Genomic DNA, 16,079 nt, shown 5'->3' on the forward strand with positions numbered 1-16,079 from the left:
ATACTATGAATTAAATCATCAGTTGAAGGGATTGTTCAAGATACTTTTAAGTTAGCACAAATGCTTGTAGCTGCTCTGAATAACATTTGTTTTCTTAGAATTGGGATATTAGTATACTGTGTCTTCAAGGAATTTATTTTTTTAAACTATAAGGAACATCTTTACATATAAAATATTCTGTAGATTTGTGATAACTGCTGTCTTCATCAGCTGCCTGAGCAGATACTGCATATCACTGCACTTCACTGTAAACATGTGTAAAAAAGTTTGCATGTGTCTGTGTGTGATACACTATGTAACTATTTGCCTCCACATGACAGCTCTTCAGCAGTATATGCGTTAGTTTTTCTTTTCAAAAGGAAGTAAAGAATACTACAGCCAGGCATATGTACCAGGAAACTTTGTGGGACTTACATTATAGCCAAATTACTATCTTACAACACTAACACTTCCAAAAAAATGAACATGGATCGTTAAGTAAAACCAGATACGACTTATGTTTACACTGAAATTTTGTGGTCTTGATTCCATGTGCATTAGGTCTTTGTTCTGTATCGTATAGTGGAAAAATCTAAAGGGGAGGTGGAACCACCAAGTCATAGATTCATAGCTAAAGTAGAAAGACATTTTCATGTGGTCCAACTGCTTCAGATTCTGAGACTGAGCCATAATTACAACCATTAACTTTTACTACAGATGTGACTCATCACCCTGAGGGCTGCTTTAAGAAACCAGCTGTATGTATAAACCTGTATTTTGCTTTGTAGCATGATGTGCTAGGGCAGAAATGTAAGCATCTTATTACATAAGGCTCTAGTGGGTGGAGTTCAGTAGAGTGCTCCCTGCAGGGGGAAAATATGAAGGAGAAACATCTCTTTATGTTGGGCTGCTGCAAGAGGCAGAGTAGGTTGGCAAGCTGATAGAACAAGCTGACTTGCAGGCTGCACTGCCAGCGCAGTTAATTACAGTCCTGCAGGGCTGTATCAGCTGTGTTACTGTTGATTTGACACATGGTATACTGTGCTTCCAGAAGTACACAGACTTTACTGGAATGGCAGAACAACATCGATTCTGGCAGAGCAATTTCAGTATGCAAGGGGCTGTATCCTGGAAGTATAGTACCTAGGAGACAGGACAGTAACTTTCAAAGCCGTACAGTTACATAGTTTTAGCTTTGGAGACTGGAACCACTTCTTTCATTTATGTGCTATGCCTGAGCTCAGTCTGGCCTTGTTCTGCAACTGGAATTCTTACATTGTGCAAATTTAATGCAGATATGTGAGGTGCTTCAGAATTTACATGATTATTTACTTGTTATTTGAGATGCTGCAAAGAAAAGCCCACATTAGTGTGCTTGCTTTTAGCAAAAACCTATAAAATAAAGAAAAGTTTGAGCTTACATATGGGATGCACATGGTTTTGTAGGTTGAAAATACATATATGGATGATTCCTTACAAAAGGTAAAGTTGAGTTTATTTAAATTACAATTAGAGACACAAGAAGTGCAAAACATTATATACAGCATATTTGTTATGATAGGCTTTTTACTCTCTGTCACGTTCCTTCAGAAATAGAGCATGTACTTTACTGCATACTCATTTGACTTCTTGTGACTCTGGACTGCTCATACTGAATGCATCTTCCATTTAAAGTATTTTATCTTCATTTGATTGCTTTTTAAGGTCTTTTCAAAATCAAATATTACCATACCTTTTTTTTTTTACCCCCCCAAAAAAGTCCAATGCAGTAGATGGCTAAACCTGGGTCTAAGTTGCTTGTTTGTTCCAGAAGATCTTTCCTTGTGTTCTGGTGTGTTATACCATATGACTTTTGGCTAAATTGCTTCTGTGTACTTTTAGTCAGTGTTGTCAGGTAAACAGTGTTCTATTAAATAAGCATAAGAAAGATAGTATTAAGTATAACGTACCATACTTTTTAATCTGTGCATGTGAGTGTCAAAATCAAGGCTTTTTGTGCAGTATTAAAAACTTGCCTTTTCAGTTTTGAATTTGTAAGGGTGTAATTAGACTGTGTTGTAATCTGAAAAGTCACTCTGTCTTTTATGTTGTTTTATTTTTTTGGTTTGGGGTGGTTTTTTAATCAAAAAAAGCTGGAAGGAGGAAAACCAAGTAGCTCCACTAGCTAGGATCTCAGAACCCTGCTGAAATGCCAAGACTGACAATATTTTGGTTTTAAGTTTCCAAATACTAGATGACTAAACCCAGAAAAAAAACCAACCCAACTCTTCATCTTTTTTTTTGCTCTAAGTCTGTAAGAGAAGGCTTATCTCTGGTAGAACTTCAGAAAGTGTTTAACTCTAAGGGCACACTTTACAAATTGTGTGGGAGTCATCCTCAATCCCTTCGTATCTAAAACTTGTAAAAGCTTGGAGGAAATGACTGCTGCAAAATCCTTCTGTATCTTTATGAAATTGAGAAATGCCTTCCTTCATTGTAGGCCTAGCATAAAGGTATGGTATTTACCAAAGTTCGCTGCTTGTGGGCTACTGCAGGATGATGCTAGAGTATGACAGCTATTCTGGCTTCATATGAGGTTTATTATAAACAAGTGACAGGCAGGTTACTCTGAAGCAAAATTGGTCCAGAATATCCCTGTGACAGGGTATTCACACTGGTGTCCATGCTGTATTTCTGATATTGGCAGTGTTGCCAACTTACAGCTGTTTGTCATCATCTTGTTATTTTGGCTTCTTTCAGTTCACCTGGGTATATGCCTTATTAATCTGGTTTTCCATACCCATCATAACTTCAGTTTTATCTTTTTTTTACCTAAGGACACAGATGTCATTTCATTATGCAAGTCGAGCAGTTTTATTCTCTTGCAGATGTGCTGTTCTCTCAGTTATGAAATGATAGCTGCCATTAGTTAGGATGAGGCAATAACAAAATATTCAAGGAGGTTACAATGTACTTTACAACTTGTTGAAACCAGAACAGATTTCCACCTCAACAGTCAGCAGCACATTTCCTATGAAAAAACAGTTCTCTGTTTTCATTTTTAATTCACAAGCCTTTGCATAGCAATGCTCTGGGTTGTTTGACCTGGAAAGCTGCTGGTGGTGCACCGTGTTTGATTACGTTTAATCAAGATGGGCATCAGTGTGACGCTTCTCAATTCTAACTGCGTAGAATTGGTCTACAACAAAGCAACCAGGTGCCTGATGTATAGCATCAAGCAAGGCCAACTACAATCTGATTAGCGGAAGAAATTGGTAAAGTAGGATTTGGAAGTTTAAAGTTTGTTGTCTTCCAGTCATGCAGAGTTTGCTGGTCTTGCTTGAGCAGACTGTTCTTTTGTCCTGGTTCACCCCTCTCTCCTTCCTTCCCCCTTATCAGAAGGGGCTTGAAAAGCATAATATATTGGTTTGGTGAGGGTCTGCAGTAGACCCAGATGGTTTAAAAGCCTTCCTGTATTTAGCATTTAGGAACAATGATGTAAATTAGTTGTTTCCCTCTGTACTAGTTAAGAGTTTTATCATGAATCTCTACATTTGCTATACCTTGGTCATTGTCTATACAATGTGCTTGTATGCAACGTTCTCAGACCTTCAGAATGAACCTATTCTATTCTGCATGCTTTGATACCATTAAAAATATTTATTTGTGTCATTATTTACTGTGTTATGAATGTGACAAGAAGGTTATTTGCATGTCTGCCTGATGGATTAGGCTGTCATTCTTCCAGGGAAATACTTTACTTCATGTAGTAATAACCTAGTATTTGAGTTAGCCTTCCTAAATGTTGATGTTTTCTGGGTTTTGTCTCTCTTGTTTTTTAGGGGCAAAGAAATCTGTAACTTACAGTATGAAGAAATTATATAAAATGACAAAGGGATGGTTAAGGAAGACATCTTGAGTCTTGATATACTGTGTATGGGTAAATAAATGGTACTTTTTCTCAAAATATTTTGCAGACATTGCTTTGCCTACTTGAGGAGATTAAAGGGCATTTAAGAAGTCTGTTCTAATAATTTACATGCCCAATTTTTCTACTAAAATAGGACCTTTTGTTAGCAGGGGAAGGTTCGATGGTAGTAGGGCAAAGGAATTATACTCTGTAAATACCAAAATGAATTTTCCTGTATACTATAGCTTGGATTTTCAGAAATCCTGAGTTAAAAGGATTTATCTTATATATGAATTAAAAACCAAAGCCACTCATTTTCTATGTATTGCTAGCTTTATTTTTCAAAATACCCTCAGGATCTTTCAAAATATTCACTGTCCCAATTTTAGTTCCATCAGGGACTTATGGAACTGGTGAGTGCATTAAGTTTTAAGTAGATATGAAACTGTCCTCTCAAAATACATTATTTCTGCACTTACAAGTTCATCCCTAGAATTCTTCTGAAGATGCTTACAGGGTGCTTCTGCAGGGCAGGCTTCAGGAAAAGTAAATTTTTTCTCGGATGTGTGACATTCTGAATCCAAAAACTTTGACAATGATTTTCAGTGTGGGAAAGAGTGTTTGAAATGAGAAGCTTGTAAGGTATCAAGTCCTTTCATAAAAATTGTGTGTTCCTTTCATGAGACCGAGATAACAACTGCCCATCTGATGGGTAAGCATTGTCAGAAGTGTCATAGCGGGAAGGAAAGTCATACTTTCACTGACATTCAGCACCTACTTGTGCAGATTTATGAAATGCGTGTTGTTTGGCAGAAGATTCTATCCAAGTGCTTTAAAGTTGGGAATTTTATGAACAAAAGTACCTATTGTTTGATTCTTTGATTTTTTTTTTTTTTTTCCTGAAAATACTGTCCACAAAGATAAAACTTGTTCTCCCTTGCTTAATTAAATTAGCTAAACTAAAGAAAAATGGACTTGTACATAACATGTTACATTAATCATGCCATTAAAAAATGGACATTTCTGGCAGTATTCATGTGTGATGCAGTAAATTTGGAGTATCTGTTGTAAATAGAATATTTTTTGCACTGAGTCAGGTGGGTTTGCTAATTTTGGATGTTTTTTTTAATAGAAATAAATTGAGAGAACACTTCAATTTTATTTGTGAGAGTGTTAATGATAAAAATAATTTTAAAGGTAAATGGAAATAAAAGTTATCTTTCCTGATTAGCATGTATCTTTTTCTTGTGTATTATGGGATCAGGAGGGCCATCTCTCAAGCTACATTTGATTTAGTGATCTCACTTAAAAAAAAAAATATTATTGGAATGATATTGGCTGCTAATTGTTTCCAGGGAGGAGTTCAAAGCATAAATTTAAGAAAGAAGACAGAAAATACGTTATTGTATGTAATATGACTCATTGAGGCTTACTTTAATCACAGGGGAACTTTTAAATACTGATTATTTTAAAATATTTGTGTTTAAAGTGGCAAATTTGAATCCAGACTCAGGAAAGAAATGTGTCTTTTTTTTTTAGGTTTTTTTTTTAATTTTCTTGGAAAATATTACTGTGAAATAGGAGCTTTCTAAGGTCATAGGCAGATTCCTAACACTCTGCATTATCAAGACAAATCCCCTCAAATGTCCCTTTTCTGATATTAGGAGGCCAACTACCCTTTTTATGGTGGCATATTCTACAAAAGAAGTGACTTCAACTAAAGAATGTTTGCATGTATGGTACTAGCATTCTCTGTGTCTATTAGTAAGAGGCCAAAGTCCCCAATCTGAAAAGTTTATATTATAAGAAACGAAGCTCAGAAATTAAAGTCACTGCTTAAATTAAGTTAACCTTGGGTTTTGGCTGGATTTTTTTGTTTGCATGAAGAGGTTCCTTTCTGGATAATCTAGAAGTCTTTTATACAAAATATACCCTATCCACCTTAAAATTAACTTCATATGTAGTGAAGACTTGAAATAGCCATACCATTTTTTACGTTTCAGCATGAGCTCTAGTAAAAAGAAATCTGAAATCAGATGTTGACTTACTTAGGTATGCTTGGTGGAAAATTCTTAAGAACAGAGAATACTGATCCCAGTGGTAGAAACAGACCCCAGCAGATACAAAGCTTGCGGACAAATGAACAGCAGGTGAAAAGATTCAGGATGGAGTCATGACCTTCTGAATGAAACAGTTACCAGGTAAGAAGTGCAGTGCTGGCAGAACTGCCTGCTTTAGTCATCTAATGAGGTAACAGCTTTTATTTTTTATTCCAAATGAAGTACACTGTAGCAGAAACTGCATATGGGCAAGAGCATGGACAAAAGACTGATTCTTACACCAGCAATTTGGTGTTAGCAGATTTTTAGTAGGGCTCATTGTATTATGGGAAGTCCTCATCTGTGAAAGTCTTAAGATACAAAAAAAATTTGGAAACTGAAATTGAAAGCACATAATATATTGAGTCCTTGTGGGAAACAGGACAGTTTCAGAAATAACCCTCTGCATGAATAGTTAGCAGAATTATTTATTTATTTTTAATGTAACTGAATTTTATATGTTCAGGGCTTTCTTTTGTAATTGTGTTTTACTTTCTTTTAAGGCTGTATGGGAAAGGGTCTAAGTAAGACTTAACTCCTAAAGGAGAGGATGCTTAATACTGGTGAGGATTTGTCCTCGACAGAGTCAACGAGATCACTCTTAGTGAAATTGTATTTTTCTCTGTGTGTGTCTGAATTCTGTTGCTGTAGTCAACTTTTGGGAATTGAATACTGTAAGCAGAAAACTACAGTTGTTTTTATGTTTTTAAAAAATGCTAGTTGCTGCACACTGGATTGTTAGAAATCTATTCCATGTACTGAATACATTACCAGATAATTACGGCTAACAACTAAAATGTTATTCCAAATTTTGCCTCATTTATCTCCTTTTTATGTCTTTAAATGAAAATGTAACTATTGCATTTTTTTAATTCCCATAATCCCCTCAAGGATGCAGGCTTTCTTAGGTGCTGCGTAGAAATGTATAAGCTGAAAGGAAAAAAAAAAAGGACATCTGTGGTGCACAGATGGAGCAAAAACTTATCCACAGAATAAGCAATATGACCAAAAAAAAAAAATAGTAGGCAGTGGCAAAACTAGACACTCTTACCTTTTAAGGAGCTCATTCCTTCCTCCTGTAATAGTGCAGTTAAGTGAAGTTTTACATTATGAGCCATACTGGGAATTAATATAATTGAACAAAACCATCCTGACCAACCTGTGCCTTTTTTTGGTTGGGGGGTGGGGGGTGGGGTGGGGCGTTTTGTTTTTTACATGAAAAGGTGAGGATGGGGCTTTTAAAACCTGGTTAAATAACAGCACCACAGGATGTGAAACCACTGGCTCATAAATTGTAACTGCTTCAAGCACTGGTTGAGAGAGATCATGTGTCATAAGATTGCCCAACATCTGGCTGAGAATTCTTACTAGCAAAGCATTTAATCACATGCTTGACTTAAAATGCATACATTACTACCATTGTTGAATAGGTATGTAATTCCTTTTTGAGACTAATGGCAACATATAGCTTGGGCTGCTTGAATCTACAGAAGTAAAAAAAAAAAGGTAAAAAAACTCTGTGATGTCTTAGTACAGCTGGACACTGCTGAACCCCTCCTGGGGTATGGCTGCAGCATAAGTGAAGGCTGGATTCTAACAGCTCATTCCCTTTGGTGGTTTTTATTTGTTACCTTGAAGTTGTGGCTGTTTTCCCTTTTATTGAGAAGAGGGTACCCTGGAGATGTGTGTGTGCTAGAAATTTAAATAGAATATCCTATGAGGATATCTTGCATTGTAAGAGGCTCAGTGTTTCTCCATCTCTGCAGTTCCTCACTACTGCTAAGTCTGGGTATAAGTGGCAGTTAAATCTAGAATTCTTCAAATGATGAAATGCAGTTGTAACTCTAGGGAAGCATTTAAAAGAGCACCTTTCTTTTAAAGGCCATTAGCAATACAGTTAAAGATAATGTTTTGAATATTAAAGAAAGACGTATTTAAAAGTGGTTTTGGTGTTTCAGAAGGTGCTTGCTACTGAAATGGTGGTTCAAAACATTAAAAGTCAATTACAAGTCAATATGATGTGTGAGAATGAGTTGGCCTCAGCTCCTGTAGCGAAGCAGCTATCTTCATTCTGAACCTTGCTAGCTAAGCAAGGGCATTTATTCAAGAAATAATGTTCTCACAGCAAAAATAGGAATGTACTGCTTGCTGTTTAGCAGCTAATTAAACATTTTTATGTGCAGCAGATGCTGTATGGCGTCAAACCCTCCCAACCTTTAAACTGTTTGTCATGCTGCCAGTGGATTGGTCTTTCCCTTTACAGGTGTTACTTTACTGCAGAGTGTGCCTGTAATCTGAACTGGCCATGTTTGTCTTGCGTGGCTGAAATACCCATTGCATATCTCGATTTGGCTTTATGAACTTTCTTTGTGTATAGCAATATAATGGGTCATTTCTTGCTCTTTGGAGAGAGTTTCACAAATCCCAGTTTAATAGTTCCTAGTTTACTCCATCTGTTGATACATTGCCAGTATTCAAGTCTGTGCAGTAAATCTCTGAGACGTAGGAAAGTCCTTCCTCATCATCCATATAGGCTGAAATCTTAAACTGTATTCTGTTCTGTAAATCATTTATCTCTATACTTTTTTTAAAAAGTGGCCTACCTTTCCCCTTGAGGCCATTGGTCTTGAATGTATTTATTTTTTTGGCAGAGAGCCATGAATGAATCATAGCCTAGAGCAGCTTACAGTCTGAACTCCTCTCTATTGTTAATATAAAATACTTTATGCAGTTGTTACAACGTTTTGCTATGTAAAACTTTTAAGAGAAGAGAGATTGATTTCAGACTTGTTAGCTGCCTTTGAAGTTCCTCAACAGTATGTGGAAATGATTTCTTATGGTCATACAGCTGTAATCCACTAAAATACTAGTGATTGTTGCACGGGAAGTTAGTACATGGGAATATGTTACTAACTCTTTGTCGTAATGAGGTGTGTTTGTTCTTTCATGAAAAATAGTCACTTTAGCTTTTCATTCCACTTGTAAGTTTCCTGTTTATACCTTCCCGCTCCATTTCCATACTGCTTTATTGTTTCTCTTCTTGACTTAATTCTCAAGTCTTTCGTTCTGTTCTTCAGACATCCTTCTGTTCTGGTTTGGCTGTTCCACCATGGATATTGTTTCATGCTCCATGCCCTTTTTTCTCTGTGTAACAGTGCTTTCATTAAAGGCAACCAGGCAGATGATTTACTCCTTGATGTCTTAAAAGTCTTCTTTGTAATGAACAGCCTGGACCCAATCAAAGTATTAAGGATTTCCGTAGGTGAGTCAGCACCATGGGCCTAGCTGGCTCTGAGATCGACAGTGCCAGTGAGGTATGTAACTCTATCTCATGCTTCAGAGGGAATAAACTAGGTGACAGGATGAATGGGAAATCAAAATTTGACTGGACACATAACTGTAGATTCTGGTTTCCACTTCTCTTTACAGTCCTTAATCTCAGTATTGTGTCCCTTTATTAACTTGCCTACCGTTGTGAGCAACCCATTTGGCTAGCAGTATGGTGTTTGGCTGCTCCTAGACTTCAAGGTTTGAGGAGTGCATAAAACTGTACCACACAGGATGCTGACTTCCTCCATCAACATGTGTAAGATGTGTTCTTTATCACTTGCTCATTTCCCGTTTTTCCAAGTATTTGAGTATTGAGTTCCTCCAGGTGGCTGGCTATATGACTGTTCAAATACCAGCTATATTGAATGCACCTGACTTTGTTTCAACTGCAGAGACTGTATTTCTCACCTGTGCTTCAGCGAGGTTTCTCTTTAGATTTGGTTGACCTTCAATGTCAGTGAATTTGACTAACAGATGGAGAGTAACAGCTGCAACCTTATAAACAAGGTGCCTCTAGGTAGCATACAGCTAAACAAGTGTGATTCCTTTCTATTAGAGAGCTGGACTTTATAGTATCCCATAGCTTCCTGATTTTTGCAACAAACATCTTTGCCAAATTGGGAAGATACAGAGGGATATAGAAGCCAGTATTCCTGGGTGGCTTAGGGAACTGAACGGTAAGGTCCATGTTCTTTAAATTGAATGAGGAGGTAATGCTAGAGCCTGTTCCAACTTGGGAAACTTTGGAATAAACATAGCACTTGGTGAGTGTCCAGTAGAGGGGGATCCAAGCAGGGTTGTGACTCATGCCTTTTCCCAGCAATTAATTTAAAAATAGAATTGAAATTGAAATATGCTTTGAAGGTCAGAATGTCAGGTCACTGTGTGTGTGATAGTTTTTCATGGGTAAGGTGTTGACAGAGGACAAAGCATTCTTCATTTTCAAATTCACTTCTGCTGGCCATATATTCTGAATGTGTAGAAAATGAATTGTCTTTGTGTTACCTACTGCAGGAAGAAGAGACATTACCTTTGTATAGATATCTTCTGGTATATTTTTTGTTTGAGTGAACAGCTGCTCTGTCACTTTTGATACTATGATTTCATAAAATTTTGCAGTGACCTTATTTACCTGTTTTTCTAGATAAAAATCTACAGCACAGTTGCTAACTGATCCTGAACTTAATGGCTACTTTAGGGAGAGGCTGTAATCATTTTACTCTTGCATGTTTTAACCTCTTACTCAGACTTGTTAAATCAGAAACGTTAACAAATGGATTAAGTTTTTGTACATGAACAGGAAGCTTCAGACTATACGTTCTGAAATTATTCATGAGAACTCCAAATGTTTCAGTTACATCTTTAGTCTAAGAACTTACATGGCATTTTTGCCTTCAGAATCCAGTGTTCTGCCAAAACCTTTTCATTAATGGTGGATGGCTATTTTGACAGTTATGCACATTTTTTTTTTTCTGAGAAAATGGAGGTCATGCAGCTGCAAAGACCGATATTCTGATCTGACTGAAACTTCATGCAAGTGTAATGGCTATAGAGGGTTCTTCCTGGTTTTAAATTTGAATAGAATGTGATTCTTAGGAGTTTGCAACCATAAGGGACTGTCTTTAAAAAAAAAAAAAGTCATAACCATCTGTCTTTTGGTTCCTTCACTTGCCTTTGTTGTACTGTAAGACCTTCTTTGAAAGACTTGAGCCTGATGTTTAAGATACCTCCCCTACTCAATTAACCAAGCTAAGTAAATAGCTTAGTTAAATATCTCATTTTGGCTTTATTGAATTAATTTGTATTACTTCTTTTACATGGAATCTATCTAGCTTTATGGTATACTTGGTAAATTTGAAAGGTTGTTTTCCCACACAGTGGATTATTTTTTTTAATCTCTGCCTCCTGCCAAAGTTTCTCCAGACCTCCTATTTTAAAATCAGTAGTGAAGCATGAGAAGGGGGCATTCAGTGGTTGGCTTGTGTTTGTTTTTTGTTTTTTGGTTTTTTTGGGGGTGTGGGGGGGCAGGAGGGTGGTGGTTTTGTTTTTTTCTTTTAACATTGCTATCCTCAAGTTGTCTTCCTCCTGTGCAGTGATGAAATGTCTGGCTCACTCCCTGTACAAGACAATAGTGAGATCCAAGAAGTTAGTAGCTTCTTAGAATGCTTCAAGAAGTGGTGCAGGAGAGGGGGAAAGCTGATACAAAGCAGCCTGCCAATGCCTGTCTCATGATGCTGTCTTAGTCATAGTGCTTCAGCTTTACAGTCTGGGGCAAGGCTTTTTAAAACCAAATTATTTTCAATAAAATCTAGCCAGCCTCTTGTTTTCTTTCTTTTTTTTTTTTTTTAATTGTCTCCCAAGTCTGGTATTGGGGCTTACATCCTAGATGATGAGATTGTGCACATTCTGCACACTCACAGCTAACTCTGACCCTGCATCCTTGGATTAGAAAATTGCCAAGTAGAAGACTGAGTCAGTAGCAGTTTGATATTGGAAGGTGAGTTTGTACAGACAACAGTAGATGATGAAACTACATCACTGGGCTTTAACTTCTTACAAAATTAAGTGGATTATATTTAAAGGTTGTACTTGCATAGATGCTGTTAAGCAAAGCATCTGTTTTCTTCTGCTTTACTTTTATTTAAAGAATGTATCTTCTCTGTTCCTTGTCTAGTTTATTTGTGACTAATTTCAGCAGGATTCTCTTCCTAATATAAAATTGAAAATGATTGTGTTATTTGTATTGAAAACAACAGAAGAAAACCCAGAACCCCAACCCCTTCTGCCCTTCTGAGTTCATGACTAAAATGATGGCTGTCCGATGTTCCACTTGTATTAGTGCAGCTGCCCATGTGGTACCTTCCAGCCCTGTTCCCATCCCCAATAAACCCAGGGACTGCAGGCAGCAAGGCTGTGGGCTGGGGTCGCCTGTAGCCTCCTGCAAGCCATTCTGAAATCACAGTGGTAAGGGCACATCTGGAAACCTGAGGTGAAAGCCCACTTGTTCTGGTGAGATAATTGATCTTCGTCTAGAAATTGCTAGCTTGATTCTTCCAGTGTTGATTCCCCAATGCATCTTTGAGCTGATAGGTGGGGATATTCAGAAGGGCTTTACACAGTCTTTTGGTGTCCAGTTCCTTTAGGCAGGCGTGTTACTTTTGTCCAGTGACCTACTGCTGGTGTCTTTGGTTTAGAAGAAATTCTGGTGACTAAACAACCTTTTCTTATAGCCTTGAAATGTATGTAAATTATGTAGCTTACAGTGAGTTAGAATGTAAACTATTAAAAAAATTTCTCATCTAATTGTGAACTTCGATCTGTTCTGGATTTTAATGATCCCAGTTGCACTAAAGTTTCTCTTGTCCTATGTAAAAGTTAGGATACAAATCTCTTAAGGAGTTAAATCTATTACATGTATGTGTTTATTGCACAGGAGGAAGGGCAGAATCAGAAAAGTGTATAATAAATAGATTACTCTGAATATTTACCTACATCTGTGTATCACTGATTATACTGACCTTTCTTTTACACTGAGTTTGCTATCCAGAGTTTTGCTGTGAACCAGTTGTGGTCATTTTATTGGTGTTTAACAAAACTTTAACAAATTAAACCCAGTGGGTTATGGCCAAAGGGTGCTTTTAATTTGCTAATCTGACATGCCTTTTTTTTTTTTTTTTTTTTTTTGCTCAGCTATCTTGTCTGTCTTCATCTTATGGGAACCTCCATAGGGTGGAATCTTCCTCTTCTCTAGAACAAAGCAAGTAAACAGTACCTGTGGTTAAATGTTCTGAAAGAACAGAGTTAGTGGTATTCATATTTCTGTTTGAGTCTGAAAGTATCTCATTGTTTGCTTGAAGATTATGCTGCTGTTATGACCCTGCTCCAACTGAAATTATACTGTCTCTTTTAATCTTCCTTTGGATGATGGGGCAGACAATTATGAAGAGGGCAAGCTTTGTCTTGAAGCAGGTAATAAATAACCATCTCCATCAACTTACAGTTTGGATCAACTTGTCTGTCTGGAATTACTGCAATTTAACACATTATGGTCTAATGAAATAATAAACAATCTTCAAAAAAATTTAAAGTGTCTTTTAAAATCTTATGTGCTGCAGTGTTTTGAATTTGGGTGTGTTTTTATATAAGGTAGCTTTGAGGTGCAGTGCAAACGAATCTAGATTTTTGCAGGGAAGAGTTTTAGATTCAGAGTTTAGCAGTGTTAACATTGAAGAAAAGATGTTTGCTTGTGAGGCTATGCAATTTGTTTGTGATAAAATGTATTTTGAGATACAATTTTAAAAGCTGCTGTCATTTGGTGTAAAATTAACCTATTTTATTAAAAGATGGTGTGGATAGATGGAGGCATGCATTGTAATCGTACTGACAGATATTGTGAAGCAATGACTTGCCTTATTAAGCCTGTGACAAATAACGGTGTTTTGTGATAGCTTTGGAAAAAGTGTTTGCTTTTGGCACGAACTTAATCATCTTTGTGCAGAGGTTAGTATATCTTGGGCTTCTCTTCAGACTTAAGGTAACTTCATGTGTTCCTGTCTGTTGTAACTGAAGTATCTGAATTGCTGTTGTTTGAAAAACAAAAGTGAGGTTGCAGTAAGAAATTGGAAGAACTCCGATTAAATTCCTCTTTTGCATGCAGTGAATGCCAGCTGGGCATCCTTAGATGGGCACCTAAAGAAAAAAGAACCATCTTTGTAGCTTTACACTTGCTGTGTGTTGCTTCAGTCAAAAAATACGTGTGCCCCCTGCTGCTAGCCTTACAAGCTGAAATCACTTGAAAATAGTTTAACAAAACAGGTTTGAGTCCCTTTCCACATTGAGTATCCATGTCTAGTTAAGACTGAAGTCTTTCACAATACTAAGGCATATCCCTGCTGTGGCCCACATGTAGGGAGATACTTGCCCAAGGCATTTTTAACCAACTGTTATTATAGTGGAAATGTTTTATTTTCTTAGTTTGTCATGGAACAGATGTCAGGCTTAATTTCAATAATAATTACAAGATTAATGGTTGAGTAGGGTCTGCAGAACTAGGCCGTCAGATCTCCCTGTAGGCTGCAACTCCAATTGATATAACCCCCCCCCATTGCCCCCCCCCCCCCTTGGGTCCTTTCCCTCTGCTATATTTAAAATAAAAAATAAAAAAATAATTAAAAAAATCTTAAACCAAGTTGTGCAACAGTGGTCACTGTTCAAAGAAATTTCTCAAAATGTACCCAGAAATGACCTAGCAACTTTTGTTGCTCGTGAAATACTGGTGTCTTTCCGTGAAACTGCGTGAACACATTGTTCTGCAACGTGTTCAGTGAGCCCAGGGGACGTGGGCTGTTACACCAATTCAGGGTAGCAAATCTTTGCTTGACAGGCATCCTCCACCGCGGAAAAGTTAGGAGATGCTGCTGATACTGCTACAGCCAAGATGCAGAGTCATTCACAATCCTGGCTCCTTCATGGCAGTGGTTAAAGCTTCTTCTGTTGCATTGGCTATATTGTATGGAGAACGTCACTAATTTTTCAGTGATTACTATACATTTCAAACAGGAGTGGCAACTGGAGTCTGTCCCAGGATTTGAATCATACCTTGGGTGCTCTGCCTGGGTGCCTGAGTTTGGGCTGAAGCACTGCTTCTGTTTTAGTTCAGGTACAAACCTCCAACTGTCTCGGTCAGGTTTTGTGTTTCAACAAAGTATGTTTTTGCTGGTATCTGAGTCAGCAAAGAGCCTTTGATATCATTCAGTTATAAAGTACGTGCAAAATGGAAAACAAATTTTAACACTTAAGCAAACCAAAATATGGTTCATCAAACGAGATTGTTTTTGCTTTACTAATTTGTGAATTTGCCTTTTGAACAACTTGGCTAAGCATTGAAATGTGTTGAGTTCAGCAGCTTCAACAAGGTTTTCTTATGGTATGTTAACTGTTAAGATTTGTTTTCAAAGATTTCCAACATTTGACAACTTGCACTTAATTCTTTGTTTGTTTGTTTGTTTGTTTTAACAAGCGTTGACACCTAATTTTAGTGGGGAAGTCTGTCTGTACTAGCAGTGTTTGTACGGGAATGCACAGGGTCATCGTTCCCAGAAAGCTGGTGTTCCCTCAGACTCTTAGAACAGGATATTTATTAAACATCTAAAAACTTTTGCTGGGAGCTGTAATAGCATATCCAAAGGATCAAAAGCTGTTTTGACCTCTCCTTTTTCAAGCTCCTCCTTGTCCCAGGAGCTCTATCTCTTTGTTTAAAGAAACCCTTCCAACCTCTTCCCCTCCAGCAGTTGTAAACAGGAGTGGCATACTTTTTTCTGGAAGATACATATTAAAAAGGTTTGTAATTAGTGTGCAGCAATCCATTCTCATGATATGTACCAATGTCTGTTTCAGATTTCGTTTTGTTTTCCGTATGTCATTGTATTTTTCTTGTCAGGTATTTTTATTTTTTTTCTCAAATAATTTTTACATTACTATTTTGACTGCCATTTTTCCAAATACTAAATCAGCAAACTCCTGTTCTGCTTGCTGGTAATGAAAATATTTTCCAGTAGTCTATTAATAAAATATCAACTTTTAAAAAATATAAATATTACCATATATTGTTGTAAGTGTCACAGATGAAGAGTTTAAGAAATGTATAAAATAATCGTTATGGTTGTTATTACACTATATGCCTTTCAGTTTTTTAGCAACTGAAATCTTTCTATTAGATATACTGAGTGTGTTGAGTCTAAATCTGGGTTTCATTTAGTGTTTGGAATGCATTTTTGGCTAGC

The 16,079-nt window shown here is 37.0% G+C and overlaps 1 protein-coding gene across 6 annotated transcripts in view; it reads left to right on the top strand.

The window, feature by feature from the left end:
* The window catches only part of TAMM41 (TAM41, mitochondrial translocator assembly and maintenance protein, homolog (S. cerevisiae)), a 32,375-nt gene extending 19,774 nt beyond the window's left edge, over window positions 1–12,601 (top strand). For 2 of the 6 annotated variants that reach the window (XM_010584438.1, XM_010584443.1), the window contains 2 exons: window positions 5,921–6,069; window positions 11,659–11,724. In XM_010584438.1, the coding sequence (XP_010582740.1) occupies window positions 5,921–6,045 (125 nt within the window). In that variant the 3' untranslated portion in view covers window positions 6,046–6,069; window positions 11,659–11,724. Of the gene's footprint in view, window positions 1–3,800; window positions 4,104–5,920; window positions 6,070–11,658 lie in introns of those variants that run through there. The other 4 variants (XM_010584440.1, XM_010584441.1, XM_010584442.1 and 1 more) reach the window with 4 other exon arrangements.
* The last annotated feature ends 3,478 nt before the right edge of the window (window positions 12,602–16,079 follow it).

Source organism: Haliaeetus leucocephalus, unplaced genomic scaffold (assembly GCF_000737465.1).
Source record: "Haliaeetus leucocephalus isolate CR32 unplaced genomic scaffold, Haliaeetus_leucocephalus-4.0 Scaffold984, whole genome shotgun sequence".
Lineage (NCBI taxonomy): Eukaryota > Metazoa > Chordata > Aves > Accipitriformes > Accipitridae > Haliaeetus > Haliaeetus leucocephalus.